The sequence below is a fragment of the Gigantopelta aegis genome, chromosome 2 (genome assembly GCF_016097555.1).
Source record: "Gigantopelta aegis isolate Gae_Host chromosome 2, Gae_host_genome, whole genome shotgun sequence".
Classification (NCBI taxonomy): Eukaryota; Metazoa; Mollusca; class Gastropoda; order Neomphalida; family Peltospiridae; genus Gigantopelta; species Gigantopelta aegis.
This window is the reverse complement of record NC_054700.1, coordinates 28541234-28563873: the sequence shown is the minus strand read 5'-3', so window position 1 is coordinate 28563873 and position 22640 is coordinate 28541234. Positions and strand designations below refer to the sequence as shown.

The 22640-nt window shown below is 34.0% G+C and overlaps 2 protein-coding genes across 6 annotated transcripts in view; one reads left to right on the top strand and one right to left on the bottom strand.

Moving 5' to 3' along the window:
• The window catches only part of LOC121383453 (carnitine O-acetyltransferase-like), a 49924-nt gene that overhangs the window by 23799 nt on the left and 3485 nt on the right, over positions 1-22640 (bottom strand). The window lies entirely within an intron of this gene.
• On the top strand, positions 7100-13222 carry LOC121383493. The gene is made up of 3 exons (XM_041513566.1): positions 7100-7576; positions 11609-11742; positions 12609-13222. The coding sequence occupies exons 1-3, from the start codon at positions 7443-7445 to the stop codon at positions 12740-12742; spliced, it is 402 nt and encodes a 133-aa protein (XP_041369500.1). The 5' UTR covers positions 7100-7442; the 3' UTR covers positions 12743-13222.

Sequence of the window (22640 nt, the reverse complement as noted above, 5' to 3'; positions counted from 1 at the left end):
TTAAGAAACGATGTAATGTTCAATACAGTATTTTGTCTAAATGCGTATTTGAAGACAATGATTACTAAAAAAGACATACTAGTATCTTAATTAATGCCCCACCCCCTTTTTTATTATATAGAGTGTTCACGTACCAAATGGTTGGATCCAATCAAAATATAGTTTAAAAAAATATGCATATTTATAAGTTTGTTGGATTCGGGAATAGTCGGATGAAAGTAATTTTTGTCGGAAGTGACCAATTTAATGTAATGGCGGCAAATCATGTCTTGGGTCTTTTGGAGGTGATCATACTTAATTTCAAATGGAGACATGGTAGGCCCTATTTGTTTTGTGTGAAAATGTTAGAAGTTGTATAAATATATTTGGTTATGATTTTATATTTCTAAAACGTTTGTAGTACCATCGACGTCCCAAACTGCGTTCACCTAACGACAAAAACACGAATACGATATTTACGGAAATATTATTCTACAGTTTTCAGCTACGATACGTGAAACAAAATAGATTGTAATCAATTAACGTAAAAAATCAACAATTTGGATGTAAAACAAATCCATTCTAGTAAACAAAAGTGAAATACCCTCTGGTAAACAGGAAAGAGTGCGACGTTTCTAACTGCGTTCAGGCAAAAAATATGGTAACGCGCATGTGCTGTTAGTCATTTTCCATTTTTAAAGCCACTAAATGAAAAAAATGTATGTTTCTTAACTATGCACAGTTGACGAATACTTAGATTAATATTTTTTTAAAAGGAAAAATTCAATTTGTCAAGCGTTCTGGTCCGGTCCGCGTTTTATCAACACACATGAATAACACTTGATGTCAATGCTGATAGGCATTATGTTTATACCAGTGAATAGTTTGTAATTTTTTTTTTTTTTTTAATGAATTGATTCTTAATTAACACAATTTATACACTAAAAATTATTTACAATTGTTATGAATGGATTATGAATACTATTCACTACAATAGAGGCACAAAAATGTAGCATACCTTTTGCAGATCGAATATAATATAAGATAATTGAAAATAAATTCTAACAACAGGGGTCTTAAAAATCGTAAAAATTAAATGCTTTGGCCTTGTTGATATGGCTACCGAATGTTAATTCATCTTTCTCCATTTTAAGTCAATTTCTACGAATCATGTGGACCCGATATCGGTTATTAAGGAATAAACAAAAATGACTTAGTAAAATTAATGGTTTTAGGGGTTTGTAAAGTTTTGCATTTAGATACTTACTTTTCTGAACTTTATTATTTATGAAAATGTTCGTGAACTGTCAAGAAAACCCCCATAAATGAACGACATGCCGATGACAACAAATCGGATGTTGATTACGCGAACCGTGCACAAGAAAACAAAGTGAACGGAATTGGAAGCATAACGCAGTTAGGGACGTTGACGATACTAATAGTAGGCTAGTGCAGATCTCACATTAGGAATAATTTAGTTCTAGCAAGTTTTCAAATACACTGAGTATTTGTGTTTAAAACACTACAAGATGGTCAGTTTAAAAAAAAAAAATATATATATTAGCCAAATACTAAATGTCTTAGTCACATACTATGAAAATTAGCAACTGGTGAGCCCTGATAGTGGCATTTCCAATAGTTCAGTTCTAAGCCATAAGTTTGTAATAATTAATAATAAACGTTTTAGAACACTGGGTTAGAGATTCTCCGTATCCTGGAGATAGTGGATTTAAATTTAGATCTGGATACCAGATTCCAAAACCGGTAGCAAGAGTTTAAAAACTGTCGCCAATAATAAACAAAACAAAAAAGGCATTGAACTCTATTCCTATGGTGGTTACTGAAAAATTGATTCTGAAAGAACACCATTCCCAGATCGAGCACAATTTTTTGTTGTTTTGTTATTCATCATTTCGTATATGCAGTCCTTCAGCTTTTGCTAGTCAAATCCATTTTTTAATAGCAAATACATGTATTTGTGATGCAATTTTCATTAATATTTTTCAGCAAACAAAATTAACTGTGAATGGTATTAAATTTAAGCCTCATGTCTAGACACTTGGGAACCAAAACTTCGAAGGAGCATGCCAAGAAAATGTAATGGAGGTGAAAATGCATATTATAATACAGTGTTCTTGCAGGCTGAAAATTAAAGGGGTCATGTTCCTCTTCCCCCCCCCCCCCCCCCCCCCAAAGAAAACTGGCCCGACTCCCACAGAACTAAATAAATGAACAGTCAAGACATGTTGCTTTGTCAAATAAGTCAAAACCAGACCTTCGTTTTTGAAAAACCCAGGAGTGCTAAAAATCGCACCCCTCAAAATGCTTACGAGGGGGGGGGGGGGGGGGAGGGGTGGTGGAAATCACACTCCTCAAAATGCAGAGGAGGGAAAATCGCACCCCTCGGAATAATCAGAATTAGAGGCAAGAGACCAAGAGGAATTGCACCCATGAACATGATTAAGTTTGAGGAGTAATGATTTCTAAATTAAATATCTTATGAGTTAATGTTTTGTGTTTTCAAAATAAATATCCTAATTTAACTAATACGATGGTTGTTCTCAAAGATGAATGAATGGGCCATTGCAGTCTTACACAAGAAAAAGAAACACAACGAACACAACAGTTATCGATTTCGTGAAACAGAAAGTAGAAATAGACTACGTCGCTATGCTATAGACGAAAACAAAACCTGCTTTACTAAATTAGTTTTTTGTTGGTGTACGCGTTTACTCGTAACTGTGATATCAACATGTAAAAACATACACATCATAGAGTTATTGGACGACGTACCTATTATTTTTTTCTGTACGTGTGTAAAATAAAGTTCGCGATCATTTACCTGCATTGTACGAAATTAAACAAAACTAAAATAACAATATATCATTCGTTTTTGGGGGTATTTTAGCCAATAGCAGAATGGTCGATGTTCTATTTTAGAAATGTGCTAAGTTGCATGTTGGTTGTCATGTTTTTTTCGTTCAGTAGAATTATGGAACAACAAAGTTCCCGAGTTTTCCCGATTGTCAAACCGACGAGATCTTAATAAAAAGAGAACTCCTAGCTGATTGTCTCAGTGTAAATACAACCAACCAATCGTGTTTCAGTTGATAAACAAAGTATTCTAGGAAGTTCATTGTGAACGGAATGTAAAGGTTTGTGGCGTTGTCGATTGAATTCAGAAAACAATTAAAATGACAGAGTTAAAAACCAAAAATACAAGCGTGATTAGTTCAATTTAGGGGCGCGTTATTTCGCGCCCGTCAGATTGAGTTGACAGGGGTTCACAGGCGTGGTAGCGCTCGCACCCGTCAAAAACGAAGGTCTGCTGCACGGCACAAAAGTCTGCACATCTTTACGTTGCATCGCTTCCGTAAACAAGTGTTTGGTATGTAAAGAAACAAGTAAACTGCGTTATTTTAAGTCCTCCGAAATTAATAAAATTATCCAAAGAGATATATAAAAGTGTAATCTTTAACAGTTTAATTCAATACAATACCACATTAATGCACAAATAGCATGCTCTTCTAAGCGTAGCAAAAACACTTTCAGAGCATCTGTCATTGTGTCAAGTAAATCATTCCCGTTCAAGAGACAATTTGAAATTTCAGCTTACAGGAGTTTACAGAAAATTCATATTATATAAATCACAGATCTGAAACAATTTGAATCTCCAAACGAAATAAAAGTCAAACTTTACATCTATAAAAGAAAGACAAGTATATTTTAAATTTCCCTCCGGTTGACACGTCCAGGTTCAAAATGACTACTGGTGATCACATTAGCTATAGTCTGTTTCATGTATGTGCCATCCATCAGGTTAGTGAAAATGAGGGGTTGCCACTAATAAAGTGTTTGTGGCTAGATTTTAAAAGAGATGACCACTAGTAAGGTGTTTACTTTTTTGCAACAATATGACAGTAAAACAAATATTTTCATGGATTGATTTTGCTTTTAAAATATCGCAAATGCTTAGGTGTGCAGACTTTAGTGCCAGCAGTGTATACTTATGAACATGAGTTTACAGAACAATAACAATCAGATAAAAAAGAATATTTTTGGGTTTAGGTTCGCATGCTATCTGCAGGCTGCATGTGTATTTTTCGGACAATTACATGCACTGGTAAATAACATGCAACACCGAATATTGACAAAATTCTGACCTTTATTCATACATAAGCAGCACCTTTAAATAAGCCACGGTTAAACTGACAAACCTATCACCTGACAACAATTAATTTTTGTTTGTACTTATAATAATGAGAACTAATCTCGCATGAGCATGGCATTATTATTTTATAAATTATTACATTATTATTAGTAGTAGTAGTAGTAGTAATACTTAAATTCAACAAATAAATAATCATTGATTTTTTACTTTAGACCACGTTTGATCTATATCGCATATAAATAGGTCCAGGGTTTTCCCCAGGGGCATAAGGCGTACTAGAGTGGGTCGCTATGCCTTAACCTGCAATGTAAGCACTTGTTTTTGACCGTTTTATAAGCACTTTAAATCGATTTTTTTACACCTTGAATGTAATGCCCATGCCCTATCATGCTGATAACCAGTGAAAAAAAAAGTTCATCAAACAGTACGATCATATGCAAAAAATACAATACCAGTTTGTTATGAAATGTTTACAATAGAACATTATTTACAAATATATTTGGCAGCCACCAGTAGTAAATGATCCATCTTTAATATTGTTTATCTACCTCATTCATTTTTGAAGTCTAAATTAAAAAGTAAGTTTGGTAAACAAAGTACAATTCTGCATGGGTTTTTGTGGCACTTTAGTACCCAAAACATTGTACATCTAGTACATACAGTCATCAGTGTATGAGCGCAATCCAAACGATCATCAAAGGGTGCACAGTTTTAATAAATGTTTTGCATCACCTTAAATGTACACAGTTTGTATCTATTCTGAAAACGTGGTTTTAAAAGTTTTACTGCCTTTCTCTCTGTCTCTGTCTCTGTCTCTCTCTCTCACTCTTGCTCTCACTCACTCTCACTCACTCACTCATGGCCCATGCTTACAAATAGTCCAGAGTCTGTTATTTTCACTAAGTTATAAATTAAATGACTTCACATATCAAGCAACATTTTTAATTCATACGTTTCCATGGCATTATTATTTTTGCTAAGATCGGAGTCTAGACTATAAAAGCTTTGTAGTAGTTTTGTCGAAATACCCATTTGTGGTGTAAACGGACAAACTTAAAAGCAATGTACATCAAATTGCAAGTTGCTGGGGAGGTTTTTTTCCTGTTTTTTTTGTTTTTTGTTTTTCTTTTGTATTTTTTAATCCTCTATGTAATCCAATTATTGATAATACGAATTTGAAAAAAAAAAGTTCTTAATTACTTTCTAGTATTACAATGTAAAACTGTTTACTTTCAGTATTTTATGAGTGGTTAAAACTGGGCAAATGGATTTTTAAAGAATATCCAGCACTGATTTTTTTTTAATTCACTGGCCCTGGCAATGAATTAAAAAATCCTCCCTCTAGAACGTGCTTGTAGCTAAATTTTGAATATGTAACCGCCTTTAAAAAACCTGGGGAAAGGCCTGTGGTCTGTTTTGTAAACAAACAAATCCATTTAAAGTTGCTATGCATAATCTAGCAATAACTGTCATCATTAGTTTCACAGAAAATTTGGAATAGATGATTCAGTTGTTCCCTGCTCATGAAGCACTATACTCTGTATTTGTTTCACTACTTTTGCTTATCAAGGTCAAAATTCAAACACTATCTCCAGTTGTTATAGCTGAAAATGTGGGCTCTTAAGCCTATTATTCTTGACCTGACCTCAAATGCGTAAAAAGATGATGTCATCTTGCAAATAGTGTAGTAGATATGTGACGATATTCGTCGTTGATAGTGAAACATGACGAGTGTAATAAAAGTGCATTTGTGCTGGTCTTTTGCAGTCCAACTAAGGGCCGCCGGTGGGATGAACTTTCTGACTGCCAACTGACCAACTGCCAGAGCAACTAACAAAGCGATATACTAACGGATCAACCGATCTTATATATGTAATAATGTTGTAAAAACGTAATATTGAATATGTTTATTATATACGCATACACTTATCTGTGATTCAGATTATGGAATGTTTTGTATCAAAGGAGAGAAGCAATTCAAGAACCCGTTTATGGAATAATCGTCTTGAATTTTTTTTCCTTCTTTCGATTCTTTCTGTTTTATTTGTTGTATTTGTATTAAAACAGAGTGACCAACATTCCGGAATTTTCCGAAAAATCCTGAATTTCTAACATTCGGAATTACGGAATTGATGCCAAATATTTCTCATTTTAACTTGAATTACTGTATTTTTTACATTTATGTGCCACTGCTAGGGCACGTGTTGTTGATATTTAGCAAATATAGGTTTAAAAAATGGCATTTTCACACTTTAAATTACGTTTTTGAAAAGTCCATTTGTGTGTGTTAAGTTTTATTTTTGAAAAGTGCATTCGCTCGCTTAAAAATAAAATAAATTCAGGAAATTCCTGAAAAAAAATATTTCCATTAGGTTGGTCACCCTGTTAAAAATGTTTTTATTTCTTACTTGCAGTTCTTGGCCTTCACCTCAGAGACATCAAGGTCGTGGCTGCCTTGGGCGATTTGCTAACTGTATACACTGATTTATCTCTGTTAGTTACTGCATCGGGTTACCATATTTTAAATTTGATTACTAATGCAAAATACAACCAGAACTGTGCTTTAATTATACACATCTGACTTCGCTATCCATGGAATGACACAATTCACAAGACGCCATCATTTGTTTTGACGCAGCTAAAGCAAAGAGGTCAAAAAAGGATGCCTGCCTTTTCCAGAATTATTCCTTGATTTAATCTCTGAATTTTGAATTAGAAAAGCGGAAATAGTGAAATCAGTGTGGCATTTAGCACCTTATGTGTAGGAAACGGACTGGATTATTTACTCTAAATGCTTAAATATTACAAAAATATTTTGGACATAATAACTATAATAATAATAATAATAAATTTAGTTTTTAAGAACTGTGAAGTCCTTTATAACAATAATATTATGCCTGTAGTTCTTTTTATTGTTGATTAAAAACAAGGTTCCGGCTGTTTAAAAAGTGTTAAATTTTGCATGTTTGTTTGAGAATGCACAATGGCTACGAGAACACGTTCAACAGAAAGGTTAAAGTGCATGAATCTTCCTTAAAGCTGCTAAATCCGATTAACATATTACTGCCCTTTTATTACACTCATCTGTGTTTGCTATCATGAGATATCGTCAAATGCCTACTACACAATTTACAAGATGTCGCCATTTTTTACATCATGATAAACGGACTGCTAATCGAGACTGACCGATTGAGTGTGTTTGGATTTTGACCTAGATACGCCAGCGTTGTGAAACTAACACAGTAAGAGAGCCAGATCATCTATCCTAAATTCTTTTAGCTATTTCACTGATATGTTAGTCTTCAGTTTCAGCCAACACATTTCTTTTCTATATTTAAATATTTTCATCTTTCTACAGGCGGGCAATGGCCTTGACGCATCCAACATTATTGAAGATCTCATTGAATATCATGGGTTCTCATGGAGGTGAGATTTCAGAGCGACCAATCTAATGGACTTTTTTTTCCTGGAATTTTTGTTAACAGTGATATAATTAGGAGATAAACATACTCCGATTTAATTTTTGAGGTAGATTATGGTGGATTTGACACCACTAGATGACATTAAAAATTAAATCGGAGTGTGTTTATATCCATTCTACCATGACTAAAACATGTTTTAAGTGGGAACTATTTTTAATACGTGGCGCGAACATGAGTGAACAGGTGATACCCTCCCACTTTGTTGGAGTAAATTCCTGTTAATAACAGTTATAAAACAGTATACTAACATACATACCAAATTAAGATTACGATTGGTTGTCTCTTTTTGAGATCAAACACATGCAGTAGGGAAATTGGCATTGTCATGACGCGCATCTGAAATTGTTTTGGGAAAGGAAAGTATGTTACTTTGTTAGTTCTTCAGCCACAGTATAAAATTATATTTTGGAAAATAAAGGTAGGTGTTTTGGTGTAAAATTGTTTTATTAAATTTATTCCATTGTTTCTTTCATTTTGTAGAACAAAAAGTTCAGAAACTGACATAAGTAAGGAATAGTCTGTCATTTGTTTCATTTTAAATGCAGCTGTAGTCGACACCAGGCCTTTTCGGACCATCGTTTTGCATTCATTCCTCCAAACTAAAACACTTTATTGTAATTTCAATTCAGATTAGTGTTTTTAAAATGGTACAATTTTTAAAATACGATATTTCAATTCTCTTCAGTGACAATCATTCATAATAATGAAACAAAGCCAGTCGTGAATCAAAACAAAAAGCCAATTCGTATTCCTACGTCATTAAAGCGGCCTAATTAAATATTAGGTGGTTCTCCATCATTAATCACCTATGATTTACAGTAAATGACCAATCATAATCGAGTATTTTTCAAAGTCATGATGGAATTAGTATTACGAAATAGGTTTATAAGCACATTTATATATACTCTTCAAAAAAAAGATGCGCATAATCAGATAAAATGAGTATTTTATTGCAACATCAAAACAGGTACATGGAGGTCTGCATAACTTTACCAAAATCAAACTGATCACACTCTATAATACCCCCACTGTTTAATGAACACAAACCAATGTAATTTTGGGGATATCAAGAATACAATGTCTTGGTCAGCTTAGTCAATTACGAATGCATATACTGTTACAAAATAAAACTCTGTACACATTTTTTTTTCTTCCTTTGAAGAATATATGTGTAAATAAAACAAATTTAACAATAGTTTTAATGAAAATATTTTGAACACTGAGGTGTTTATACATGTGTATATATACTCCTCCAAAAATGTTAAGGATCAGTATTTACTTTGCATAAAATAGCATCAGAACTAGAAAAGATAAAAAGCTTCAATTTGGTTTCAACTATAGTTGTTCATTCATTAACTATTTGTGCATGCAGGCTCGTGGCAGGGTGGACATGATTGATGGAGGGCAATTGAACAAGTGCCGAAGGCAAAAGTCATTTGCAGGGTCCGGGAATGCCCCCCTGGAAATTTACTGTCACCATTAATCTCCATTTGTTAGTCTCACTACAACTTTCACATTCAGTCAAGATGTAAAGGTTATCCAAAAACACGAAAACGGCCAAAATTATTTGGGCCCCTGCTACGGGCCTGGCATGTGGTTATCTCTATAAAATACGATTAAACAAACAATTCTGAGAAGAAGAAAAAACACATACAAAATTTATACTGGTTTTCAATGTATGATGCTTAACTTTTTTTCAGGAGTATATATATATATATATATATATATATATATATATATATATATATATATAGATCCTGAAATTAATGCGTCCCTAAATTAATGTGAGGGACGGTGGTCAGACCAAAATGCGACATATAATTAATGCGAGTAGCTTCCTTTTGAAATATTACATGTCTCCTAATTATATCAAGCATTATGTACTCTTCAGATAAATCTGAGATACAGGCGCAATGAGATCAACTCACTAACAACAGAAGATACATGGATTTGTATACACATCAATTAACCTATTTAGGGTCAACCTCATGATTAGCGTGCTAAAACTTAGTCATGTACGTTGAACTACTGAGTAATTAAACTATCTTTCCTACTCTTGAATTGTAAGTCCAGTTATGTTTTATAAATATTTTAGTATTCTATTTTTTGTTTGTGACACCTAGACACAACTTAGAAATAAATGCGTCTTATTATTAATGCGCATAACATGGACTGTAAAATGTCTATAAATTTAAAATGTAAGTTAAAATAAAAATAAAAATTCAATATTACTTCACACAATGTGATCTGATGCATAAATCCTGCTTTTATGTATTAATCAATCAAAATCTTAGGAAATTTAAAATCCTGTGTCACATGCATCACAAACATTAATTTCTTATTTCAGAAATGCAGTGAAGTACAGTTTTAGTTGTGGGTTTCTGTTTGTTTTTGTTTTTGTTTTGTTTTTTGGGGGGAGGGTGTGTTGTTGTTTTCTTTTAACCAAGTTTTAACTGTAGAAAAAATTTGATAAAAGCTTGTTTAGTTTTGTTTTCTTTCTTTTTTTAAAGAACAGAAATGTTACAAGTCATATATTGCAGGTTCAATAAGGTAGTGATAGAACAATCTCTGTATTCCTTTGAAAGGATATATACATGTATACATTCAGACATGCAGCAGGGATTGCAATTTTTTAAATATATACATATATACATGTATATGACAAACTAACAACATTTAACAAAGAAATTGGTCCCCAGTTCTGCAGAAATTGTTTGGGTTTATCTCCTTTGGGGAAACATGTTTTAATTACCTGTTATTTGTTTTTGTGTTATTGATAATCCCCCTTTTTGAAACCCAGATTTATTGATCTGACAAGACAATAGCTAAAGTCCATACAAAAAAACCTTGAAAAAAAAAGATCAGCCGAAAATCCATCACTGCAAGGGCTTTTGTGATTTCTATAACCACTGCTAGTCAGAGGACAAACAACTTGGGGTTCAAGATCTTTATTCTCCATATGGACCTACAAAAATATACAGTATACATGTATGACAGTTAACATTTGGTTATAATAATCATTTTAAGTTATATTTATCAGCATAAATATATGTCTGGTTTTCATTAACACTTACAAGACATCCTTTCTTTAGTTGGCACTAAGGAAACCTATGGCTCTGAAGGCTGATACTAGACTGATAGATGGTGTGATTATATTTGAAAGGAAAGATCAGATTTTTGCCACCATACAATGCTACTGTCATAATGTGTCAGTCAACGTAATCTGTCACTAAATACATGTGCAGCTGACAAGTAATGACAACCAATACCCATTAAGTAAAACAAACTGGTACTTACACTGATCCAATTTATAAAGATATATAGAGAATAACTACTTAATGACGTTTGATATCGGCTTTATCCTATGAAGGTAAGAATGGGGAATTTCTCATTTGTTCTGAACAGGATAAAGCCAATATCAAACATCATTCATTGGTTATTATCTTTATCCTGCAACGCAACAAATAATGGAGTGGATCAGTATTTTATGACTAAATTATACAAATAATCTTCAAAAACAAACTTCTGTGACGTCAGAGGTCAACAACCCTCAGTGCAGTAGTGCAATGTGCACAGACGTCACAAGTCAGGGGTGCAGAAATGGAAAATATTTAACTAGCCCGTCAGACCAGTAACAATTAAAATCTACTAGCGCACGAGAATTTCTACTAGTTCACCAGCCTGTAGGACACTACAGTGATGTTTAGCAATACAGTAATAGACACTTCACTTCCTATGACATGAGATATTATAATCTATAATCAAATAATAAGCATTCTTGTTAATATTATCACCTTGCATTTCTGTTGTCACTGAGTGTATATTTCTGTGATATTAAACACTTTATACTAAATGTGTTGATGTACATTTTGTTGATCCACATCTTCTTATTTGTTGCTGTTCATTTTGCTATTTCATCTCTTTTCTGATTTTTTTTTGTTTTAATTCTGTCGTGTGTGTTTTCTTAACTTTGCAGGATGAGAAGTCTTCAGTATAGAAACACTGAGAACACATTTGCCGTAACTGGCAGCACTTTACTGCTGTTTGAAAGTGTTGATATGACTCTCCCAAATGACAAGTTAAAAAAGTCACAATTGCTCTCCCTGCAAGGTACCCTAAATTCATTACTCTGTATAAATCAAGTTTAGCATAAAGTAACTAGTCACAAACCTATTAAGTTTTAACATAGCTTTTTTTACTTTGTCCAGCTAATGATTTATATACATGTACTTCTGCTTCAGATATACAGCAGATGTAAATGTATGTTAGGATTATTTTCTCATTTCTCATAGGTCATCTCTATCACTATTATGGTTACATATTAAACTGTTTTTAAGTACCTTACAGACAACTCACTGAAGTATTTCAGTGTTCGAGATTAACAATATCCTGATATCCCGGGGATACCAGAATTTAATTTTGGATACCAGACTTTCAGAACCCAGATACCAAAGGCTTTTGTCTGGGGGGTTTTCGTATATTTTTTATGCTTTAAATTCTGATTTTTCACTTAAATTTGTTGAAGATTTCCAAACTCCTGCCTTATCTTTATTTCTGTTTGTTTTAACATTTATAAGTTGTTTTAGGACATTAGAATGACATGTATTCAAAAACAGAATACCACATTCTCAGGTGGAATCAGATTTGGAAATGCTAGTAAGTACTAGTATCCAACTTGGATACTACCAAAATAATTAAATCTCATACTGTGTTCACTGAAAAGATTAGCAATTTTACTTGGTGATATTGACGAATTATATTCATACTGTATACTGGAGGGAGAAGGTAAATATATTTTTCCAGTTGAACACAGAGAGCAATTGCTCTTCTACATAATTTCAGGAGAGCAATTTATTAAATCTTACCCATGTGCTTATTCAACAACCTACATTTATTACATCAGATAGACTTAGCAATCTCATATACTAATTTGATACCCTGTGTTTATTAAAACTTTGTTTTTGTTTCTTTGACAGCTGCAGTAATCCTGTTCCTTGACATATTGACTGCACTAATTAGTTGTCGGCATGCACAGCAAAAATGTAGACTGTCAGGATCTGAACAATGTAGCATATTTTATATGGTGGAACTTCACTTTCATAAATCATAGTAATTGCAGTTCATGGTACGTGGGTTCGATTCCCACCCAGAGCTTTATGCAAACTACTAAAATTAGCGTATGTTTATCATCTGAAACACTTATATGAGTACATGTGTTTCAGTCTAGTTGTCTTCCTTTAGTTGTCATTGTTCTGCAAGTCAAGAAATGCATTACTGTACAAAATACAAAATGTCAATTATTGAAATATTTTTCATGAAATTAATTATTTGGTTGAATAATTTTATCATCAAAATAAATTTCATAAATAAGAAAATTCCACTTATCCTATTTGTGAAATTTGTTAGAAAAGTATAAAATGACATGTCATGAATGATATAATTTCCCTTCGATGTAAAATAAAAAAACAAAACAATTGGTGATTTTGACTTTTCATCTGTAATTACTATTGAAAATTGAGTTTGCAATATAGCTGGTGCAAAATGAAGGAAATTGCTCTGTGCCTTCGCCATGAACTGCAATTTATTTCTACTGTATAGATTAGTGCTGTTAATTATCTGTGGAGGTAGTACCCAGTGGTATTTTTTTCAGAGATACCGACTCCAAACCCTGACATACGCAAGGTAAGAAAAAAATTCCACCCAGGGTTGCCACAAAGGTTTGTGCTATCCTGGTCAAAAATAAAATTTCCCTTGCTGCCTGTCGTAAAAAAGAACAAAACTATGTGGCGATTTTGACTTTTCATCTGTAATTACTATTGTCAGAATTATGTTTGAACGTCAATACCCGGGAAAAAAAGGAATGCTCTGTGCCTTCGCCATGAACAGCTGGACTACTGTATAGATTAGTGCTGTTAATTATCTGTTGAGGTAGTACATGGTATGTTGTGTACATATGCAAGGTAAGAACATACCCATGGTTGCCACAGGTCAGGGAAAAGTCAGGGAAATTCAAGGTCAGGGAAAAGTCAGGGAATTTTACAGCTGGACAGGGAAATTTGGAAATTTTTTAAGTCAGGGAAATTTTGAATTCTTGGACAATGTTTCATGTGTGAAATGATGTGTAAATGTGATAGACTGACAATTGGTCCAATCATATACGCTAGTGTCCCACTGTGTTAGATGGCTTTGGCAATCTTCTGTACTATTATTATGCAACAGCTTATCTTTGAAATTGTGCCTTATTTAATAATATTAGCCGATCTGCTAACCGATGGGCAAAAGGGGATACAACGATAGTCTTGTACATATATATGTGCGTGGGTAGCATTTTAGCAGGTGTGTTAATAAGTGAATAACTTTGTAACCACTGGACAGATTTTAATAATATTGGGCTACAATGTCTTCTAGGCACTTCGTTGCGCTGCTATATATGTCTATTGGCCAATATCAAGTTCACTTCACAAAATTTTGTGGGTGCGTATCATCCATCTCCATTAGGCATGAGAACAATTTCTGAAAACATGAAATAAAATGTACCATGAATAATATTACACTAATGAGAGTAATAACACTGATGCATGCAGCTTGTAGTGCATTGTAATTAATCAGGCCTTTCCTCAGAAATTATTTAAAGCCCTGGGGTAGTTTACTGTGAACGTCATAGTTTGATTGTTCATAATTATGAATTTGGTGATTTACTTACATATCGACCATAATTTGTATGTATTTCTTATAAAAAAATAATATTGTACGTATCATTATTAAATAGAACCAGAAATCAATGAAAAACTAATCAAAATGATAATTTTAAGCATTCATTCAGTTTGAAATTTAAAGCGCTATGGTACCATGTTTTTTAAATTAAAGTGCTGGGATACCACAGCGCTATAAATGGCTAGGAAAAGGCCTGTTAATATGTGCTGTTGGCTGGGAAATTATACGATATTGTATTTTATACCCACACAATCAGTTGCGGGTACATGTATACTGGAATCAGGTTGTCCGTTTGTCTTTCCATCACAAAACTTAGTCTCGTAAATTTTGGATAACTTGTATTTTCTTTGACGGAATTCCACACATGCATTTGTATGGCAATCATCCATTATTCTGTAATGAATCTACGACCCTTGTTAACAGCGAAATCAAGGTCACAGACATAGAATGCTCCAACATTTAGTGTTGATCAACAAAAAGTCTTGTAAATTTTGAATAACTTTCCTTTGACGGTATGTCATGATATATCACATATGCATACATGTAGTTCATTCTGGGTCACGGCCGTTGCGGGGGGTATTCCATAAGCACTTGCTTACTGACAAATCTAGTTTTGACTATCATTGTAACAGATAAACCGACAAAGTATGATTGTCAACCAATGTAGTGCCCGTGTTCATGTTGTTTCTAATAAAATAAATCTTGTAAATGGTAGCCTACGATGATGAAGCCTGATATGAAATCATGCATGAATATTCAATGGTAATGGAGAATGTCTAGTAATTTTTCACTGCACATTCTACTAACATTTCATTCCATTTCTCTTACACATTATGCATAGTAGTAAGTACCCAGGGAGTTATTCATGTCAGTTGTTATACCATGACAAGAAGTTATCTGCAGTCAGATTGTCGGTCCATGTATCCATAAATATGGACACCATTCCAGCCTTTGTGGTAAATTGTGTCGGGAGAAGAACGCACTTAGGGGTGTCGATTTTCCGTGATCGCAGCCAAGGTACATGTAACTGATTCGCCAATGATAAACATTTTTAACATTTATCTCAGTGTACAACCTTTTCGCGTGTGTTAGTATTTCAAATAGAAAATACTGTCGGAATACGCGGAGGATGTTTGACGTTTTAACAAGAACAGTGACGTAACGTACTAGTTTCTACGTCATCGTGGTAACCTAATTTGCAAGCAGCTATGACCTTGTACACTGAAATTGTTGCCTACCGTGCACGCAAATATATTATGTTCACGAATTAAATATACCGCGAAAATTGCGAACATGCTGATAGCCCCGCGAATTTAATTACGCGTTAACTTATTTCCGATTTAGCTTTGAATAATGCCTATAGATACAAAACACATAGCGCATTGCATGCACTTTATTTTTATCGTCAAATTACCTGCCACGTGGTTTTATACTACAAGTGACACTCGGTGCTATGCATGATCTGCGTTCAGCGATAGCCAGTAGTCAAAATGTCTGATAATTATTTTGACCGGTTTTCGAAGTGGTCGTTCGGTTTAACTTGTTGCGTAAAAAACCGTGTGACAAACATTAGCGACAAACGGCTGGCTGAACTCACGTCTGGTATCTCGTGTTGTTTTTACACTGATTATTCTTATATTCGATACATACTTGTGGCTTTCGTTATTTGTATACCTAAATGCAACCTATGAATACTACTAATAAATAGTATTTGGTCTAGTTTGTGATTTTTCAAGTTTTCTGCATCATGTATTATCATGCGGACAAGACATACATGCGGACAAGACTAACGGCACACGGACTGCATGGCGAGAATGTCTCGAGTATAATTATATCGTACGTGAAACTGTCATTGAAAGGAGTTCAGTTGATATTGGTCGTTTTTATTTTATTATTGGCAAAAACTATCGTGAAAATGTAAAATTAAAGCTTGATCGCGAATTATTTTAGCCGCGAAAATGTTTGCGTATACATACGGTATTATCGACTAATTAACAGCTTGGCGTTTTTAATTTCGAATTGCCTCGGCAAATAATGTTCCGGTAAAATACGTATATATATCGTTTAAGAATTGTCAATTTTCATAACAAAAATGAACACCGAATACGTTGGAATGATCAGCCAAATGTGGAATTTTTCTCGGGCTTCAATCGCACTTTGGATCAGGCATACAAATCAACTCAGGAAAGACTAAAAAAATCACTTTGAACAAGTTAGATGACCAAGCTGCTTAGCATAACCACTGACAAATATTATTCAGAAATATGTTGTACTATAAAAAATTAAACCCTGACATTTCTATGCTATTTTCTATATAGCCAAAAAACCCAGTGAGATTCTCTGGGTGTGTGAGGGGGGGGGGGGGGGGGGGGGGGGGGCAACTTCCCCCCTTGATCTCCGGAGGATACGGCCTTGTAAACAAGTTACAGTGATGACCCTTCACATGTACTGTTCTGTACTTGTTTTATTTTGGGTTAAGCAACCCACAATACAGATACATGTATAAGAAATATGCAATATTATTGAAAAGAATGTGTTTTATTCATGTTTACTCATTTTATTAAAGTGCTAATCAAATTCCAATAGTTGCTAATCAATTCTCCATCCAGTAGGAAAAACTGCTAATCAAAATTTTAAAAACAAATTGCACCCTGCCCATGATTAGCTCCATTGAATGTTCTTGAAGTTCATATTTTTGTGATACATTTTGCTGTCTTTAAATCATTCCACTTGTGCCATACCAACCATTCCACCCTGATATGTCTGTGATCAAGGCCACAGACCTGCTGTTAGTCTGTCAAAATTCATTTTGTGGGTATTCTGTAAGCACATGCTTACGGTGTTACAACACTAAATCGTTTTGCTATATAATTTAGCCAAAAATACAAAATTTTGACAGTCTCTGCCACATTCAATATATATTAGGATCCTGCACCACCTACTTACCCATAATCTACAACATGTCTGCAGTGAAATTTCAACAATATAATAATAGGATCACTTACTCCTAAGAAAAATTAGTCCTTATCAATGTGGAGACCTAGATTTGTTTATAATTCTGGGCACCTAGCTATTGAAACTGTGTTGACATCACGTGAGGGATTTTTGTTTTTGTTGGTATTTGTCCAATAACTAAAATCTGGTAGGAAATGGTGTCAAACTAACCTCAACATGTGTCTTAGGTGACATGAAATACAAATAGATAACCATCTGCAAGCAAACTGTCTCTGTATCCCCACAAATCCAGCTTACCGTGTTAGGAACTACTTATTGTGTACACCTTCGACGGGTTCACAGGCTACTTGCACTACTAAGACCGTAAGCTCTAAACAGACATACTTAAGTGTATTTTATAATTTATTAACAGTACAAGACATTGAAATATTTTACAAAGTCTTGCTTGATACAATGCATTCCAACCATATCTTGTGTACATTATCGTATTACCATAGACGTTGAGTATCAGGCTACCTGAGTGGGGAAATTTAAGAATTTTATATGATATAGAACATACTTACAATAGAGATATTCAAATATAAATATATACATATAAGCCATTGCCAGGTATGTCCACATCTTCATGTATAATAAACGTTTATCAAGCCACGGGGCCTCGGAACCGTGTGATTGTTAAATCGGCACGAATATTGTCATTAATGAACGTTCCTTTTGTGGAACGGGTTGGCCGAATGCATAACGTTTCTGACTACCAATTGCAGGCAGCAGGGTGCCACAGATTCGGGTCTCAGTAACGGCATACATGTAAGTAATGGTGTTAAGGCAATAAAGGTCTTTAATATCCCCTGTGCCAGTGCGTCATTTAATATATCTGTGTATAAGTCAAAACCCGACATAGATCCAATAGATATAACCGTACATATAATTATATATATATGTATATGTCCAGTTATTCATATATGTTTCTGCTTCAACAGACTATTCATCAGTTGGGACATTTTGGGCTGACTTGGCACATATTATTTAGAATTCGGGCATCAAGGCTTGCGGCTCTGCGATTCGTGGCGCCGATCAAAAACCGTATCTCGCAAGGGCAATGTGCAGCCTGCTTTAAGTAGGGTGTCCTCAGATACGCATCAGCTACATAGAAAACAAAGTGAAGAGAGGTAGAATACGAAGAAAAACGTGTTTCAAATCGTTTGCTGTTTACAGTGAAATCATGAACGGATTTGAGAATGTCTGTATTTTCCTGGTTTGTTAAGTGCAGATCACCAAATAAAATATTACAGTTAACATGTTAATGGCGATTATGATGTACCTTAAACAGAGGACAGTGACGTAATAAATATTCTGCTTTTTTAATGCAATGTTCACAAGCACATCTTGACATATCTAAAAGATAACGCGTATATTTATGACCATTTAGATAAAAAAAAGTGGGACTTTTTCACCATAATAAAAGTAAGGGACAGTTTCAGTTATTTGTGGCATGTCTGAAACCTTTTTTAATGATAGGCATTTTATAATTAAATTATATCTTCGAACCGTAAATTTGCGCACCTAATAAGGAAAAAACAAATCTGGAAAAACAATCCCAGTTGGTTGGTCTCCCTGCTCCACCTAAAATATATCTTAGGTCCGCTTTTTAGTGATTTTCACCAGAAAGTCACTGACAAGTTTTCATGAAATAGGTTTAATGACATAATCAGTCAAACACTCTCTTTTCAAAGGCAACGACCCTTTGTTTTCTGGTTTGAATAAATTCTATAGTTAATGGATTGTACAAAAACAGACTTAACAATACTCACAACAAAGTAATCTTTGCAAATGGATATTCTAAACAATAAAGTAAGTTAGTGTCTGAGTTCAGTTACCAAAAAACGGCTTTAGTAGTGAAAAACAGGTCGCATTGTTTAAAAACTAGGGAATGTGACTTTAAATTACATAAACACACACACACACACAGACAGACAGACAGACAGACAGAGACAGAGAGAGAGAGATTTAATGAAGAACAATATTATGAATCGGCTGCATGTCAAAAGTTGAAAGACACAATTATGTCAATATGTTCTCTGAACAAACCCACTGCCACTAGATAATTATGTTATTCTTACAAATCAGCTGAAAGGGATCTCTTATGTCCACAGTTGTGGATAATATGTTGCAATGAAACTAACCTAAGAGGTTTGTTGAGGGGGATGAATTTGTTGATCTCATGCATTGTAAGCAGATGCTCTTACAATGAGCTACATTTCGCTCTAGACACTACTGCTAACCAAATCTTGCTGTTGAATACATTGATAACCATTATGTTATGTTAATAAATGTGAGATAAATGAGGACAAATTGTCTCATGATGAACTTTTGGTCTGAACTAAATTCAAAAGTATACAAGATATACCTTCCAGAGCTTGGTGGTTTGCATTTGTGGGAATCCTTCCTAATGACGTGGAGTACAGTTCCAATAAGCTGGCTGTTCGTCTCTGTCATAGTGGATTCTTGCTGTTGGACCAAGGCCATTAAGTTCATATGAGACTTCAAAACACCAGTCTTGTTTTCCACCATAAGGGTGTATACTACCAAATCAAATCCCATAGACGACAATAGTAACATATGTGGCTAAAACTCCTACCTGCAACGTATCAACCGACATAAACGCCACGGATATAAATACTACCACCCCTTACACTTAAAGTGAATCAGAAAGAAATGGGGGTCAAGCTGCTCGTTTCTGAGATAACAGGTAGCGTCTATGACTACCCTAGTTTTGCACAAAATTCGAGTACTTTTTTTTACAGGTACCCCAAACATGTTTCAAGCACAAGGCTACTTGACACATTGGTACTAGATGAAATAAAATTGCACATTTTTTTTATCCAGATGAAACTATTATTTTTTACAACCAACACACTCACATTTATAACCAATCACAGGACTTGCGGTGTTCACTTCTCTATCAAAAGTTCGGTGCACCTCGAACTTTGACCCAGCCGAAAGTTATTTGGTTTAGTATTACCTATACTGATAATAATCAGTGATAACATACATTTTTCAAAAAGTGTCCAGCTATGTGTCTTTATGACAACCAGGATCTGGTGTATTCTGACATAAACTGACAACCTCACTGAAACTGTTGTTTCTACAGTGCAACCTAATATAATGTACACCTCAAAAAGCATATATATTGCATATAGTTTTGTACAAATGCAATATGTCATATTAAACAACAAAATGTTTTAAAATAAAACTCCTGAAGATATTTACTTTCAGTTGGGTGTGTGTACTCAGGTATATATGTAGAGACAACAGAGATAGTCAGAGTACCTCTACCCCTTTAAAGAATTCCATTAAAACACATGCACTTGATTGGCCCCTAGATTATGAAGACCTTAACAGGCACATCAAAGAAATATCAGTATTAAAAAAATACACTGTCTGAGGAAGAAAACACAAACATGACTGTACCTGCATGAAGTAATGACTTAATGTCCTGAACATTAGTGTTGGGAGGAAATCCTGTATGCTGGGTGTGGGTGTCTTCAAGTTACCAGGTGTGGGAATTTCAAATCCATCGGCCATGCTGATTTTCATAATGAACCATCAAAACTATTGGCAGCCACCAATATTCCTGACTATATTTTATTTATAGCCTACTGTAGTTGGAGGTTTTAATAGTTGTGATATCTGGAATAATCATGCAGCTTTAACACATTTATTTTTGATTAATTACTGAAAAAAAAACTATTTTTAAATGACAAAATTACCCGAACATCTATTTTCTTGCATTATTTTCTAATCCGGATGAATACAATATGTACATTAGATGTATTCCTACAATCTGTAATCCAGCATTTTATTTAGCTAGTAACATTAGGTAATACAGCTTTAACAATAAAATAAATTATCAACTTAATCCAAGGCAGATAATCAAATCTGAAAAAATTGGTTCTGAATCTAGTATAAACTCAAAATGCTTTTCATGAGAGCTAACTAAGTGATTATTAAGAAAAAAAAAATGATCTGGAGATCTAAGTATATGTTTAACAACCTTATTGTTATGTACAAATAAGAACAGAAGGCACAATAGTGACAACAAATTTAATTATGTTTTTGGTAAAGTTTTTCTTCAAATTTACTTTAAATTTTGCATAAAACTACAAATTTGTCTCAAATATAACTTAGCACCCTATAAATATGTCAAAATGACAATAAAAATCAACTTCTTTACAAATTTCAGTTTTCAGAATTTCATACATAAAAAATTAACAATGTTAATGGAAACTAAAGACATTAACCCACTATTGGCACATGCTATTTTTAATATAAAAATAAATTGCTATTAAAATCTTAGTTCAGGTTGCCTATATATAATACCATATTTAAGAGCAGTTGTATATAGCAAGTTAAATACCATGTAAAAAGAAATTATTGAAATCTTTACAGTATGAATTATAGGCCAAAACCAACTTTTCTTCAGTACGTGCTAACTTTGATTCAAACTCCATTCAGAGCCATGTACAGAAATTATTGTCACGGTCAAGGTCATTGTGAACTTGCATGATCGAGTGATGGCTAATTAATCAACCAGTATAGTTTAATTAAATAAAATGACAAAATCATAATATTTTTTATTATGCACTGAATATGTGCTATAGGGTGTATACTACCAAATCAAATCCCATAGACGACAATAGTAACATATGTGGCTAAAACTCCTACCTGCAACGTATCAACCAACATAAACGCCACGGATATAAATACTACCACCCCTTACACTTAAAGTGAATCAGAAAAAAATGGGGGTCAAGCTGCTCGTTTCTGAGATAACGGGTAGCGTCTATGACTACCCTAGTTTCGCACAAAATTCTAGTACTTCTTTTTACAGGTACCCCAAACATGTTTCAAGCACAAGGCTACTTGATACATTGGTACTAGATGAAATAAAATTGCAATTTTTTTTTACCCAGATGAAACTATTATTTTTTACAACCAACACACTCACATTTATAACCAATCACAGGACTTGTGGTGTTCACTTCTCTATCAAAAGTTGGGTGCACCTCGAACTTTGACCCAGCCGGAAGTTATTTGGTTTAGTACTACCATAATGCTGTGAAATCTCTGGCCAAATTCTTTCTGAGGTTTAATTGTAAACCAATACCAAAACGCTTGAAAATAAATAATTTACTAACATTAATAAAAAGCTTTATTGAAGGCCTAGCTGATGGTTCAAATACACAAAACAAAATTCTTTGTCGTAAAATTACTTTTATGAAATCTAATAACACTGTAGTCTGCCTGCTAATCTTGTAGCTTGTTTGGCAAGCAACCAT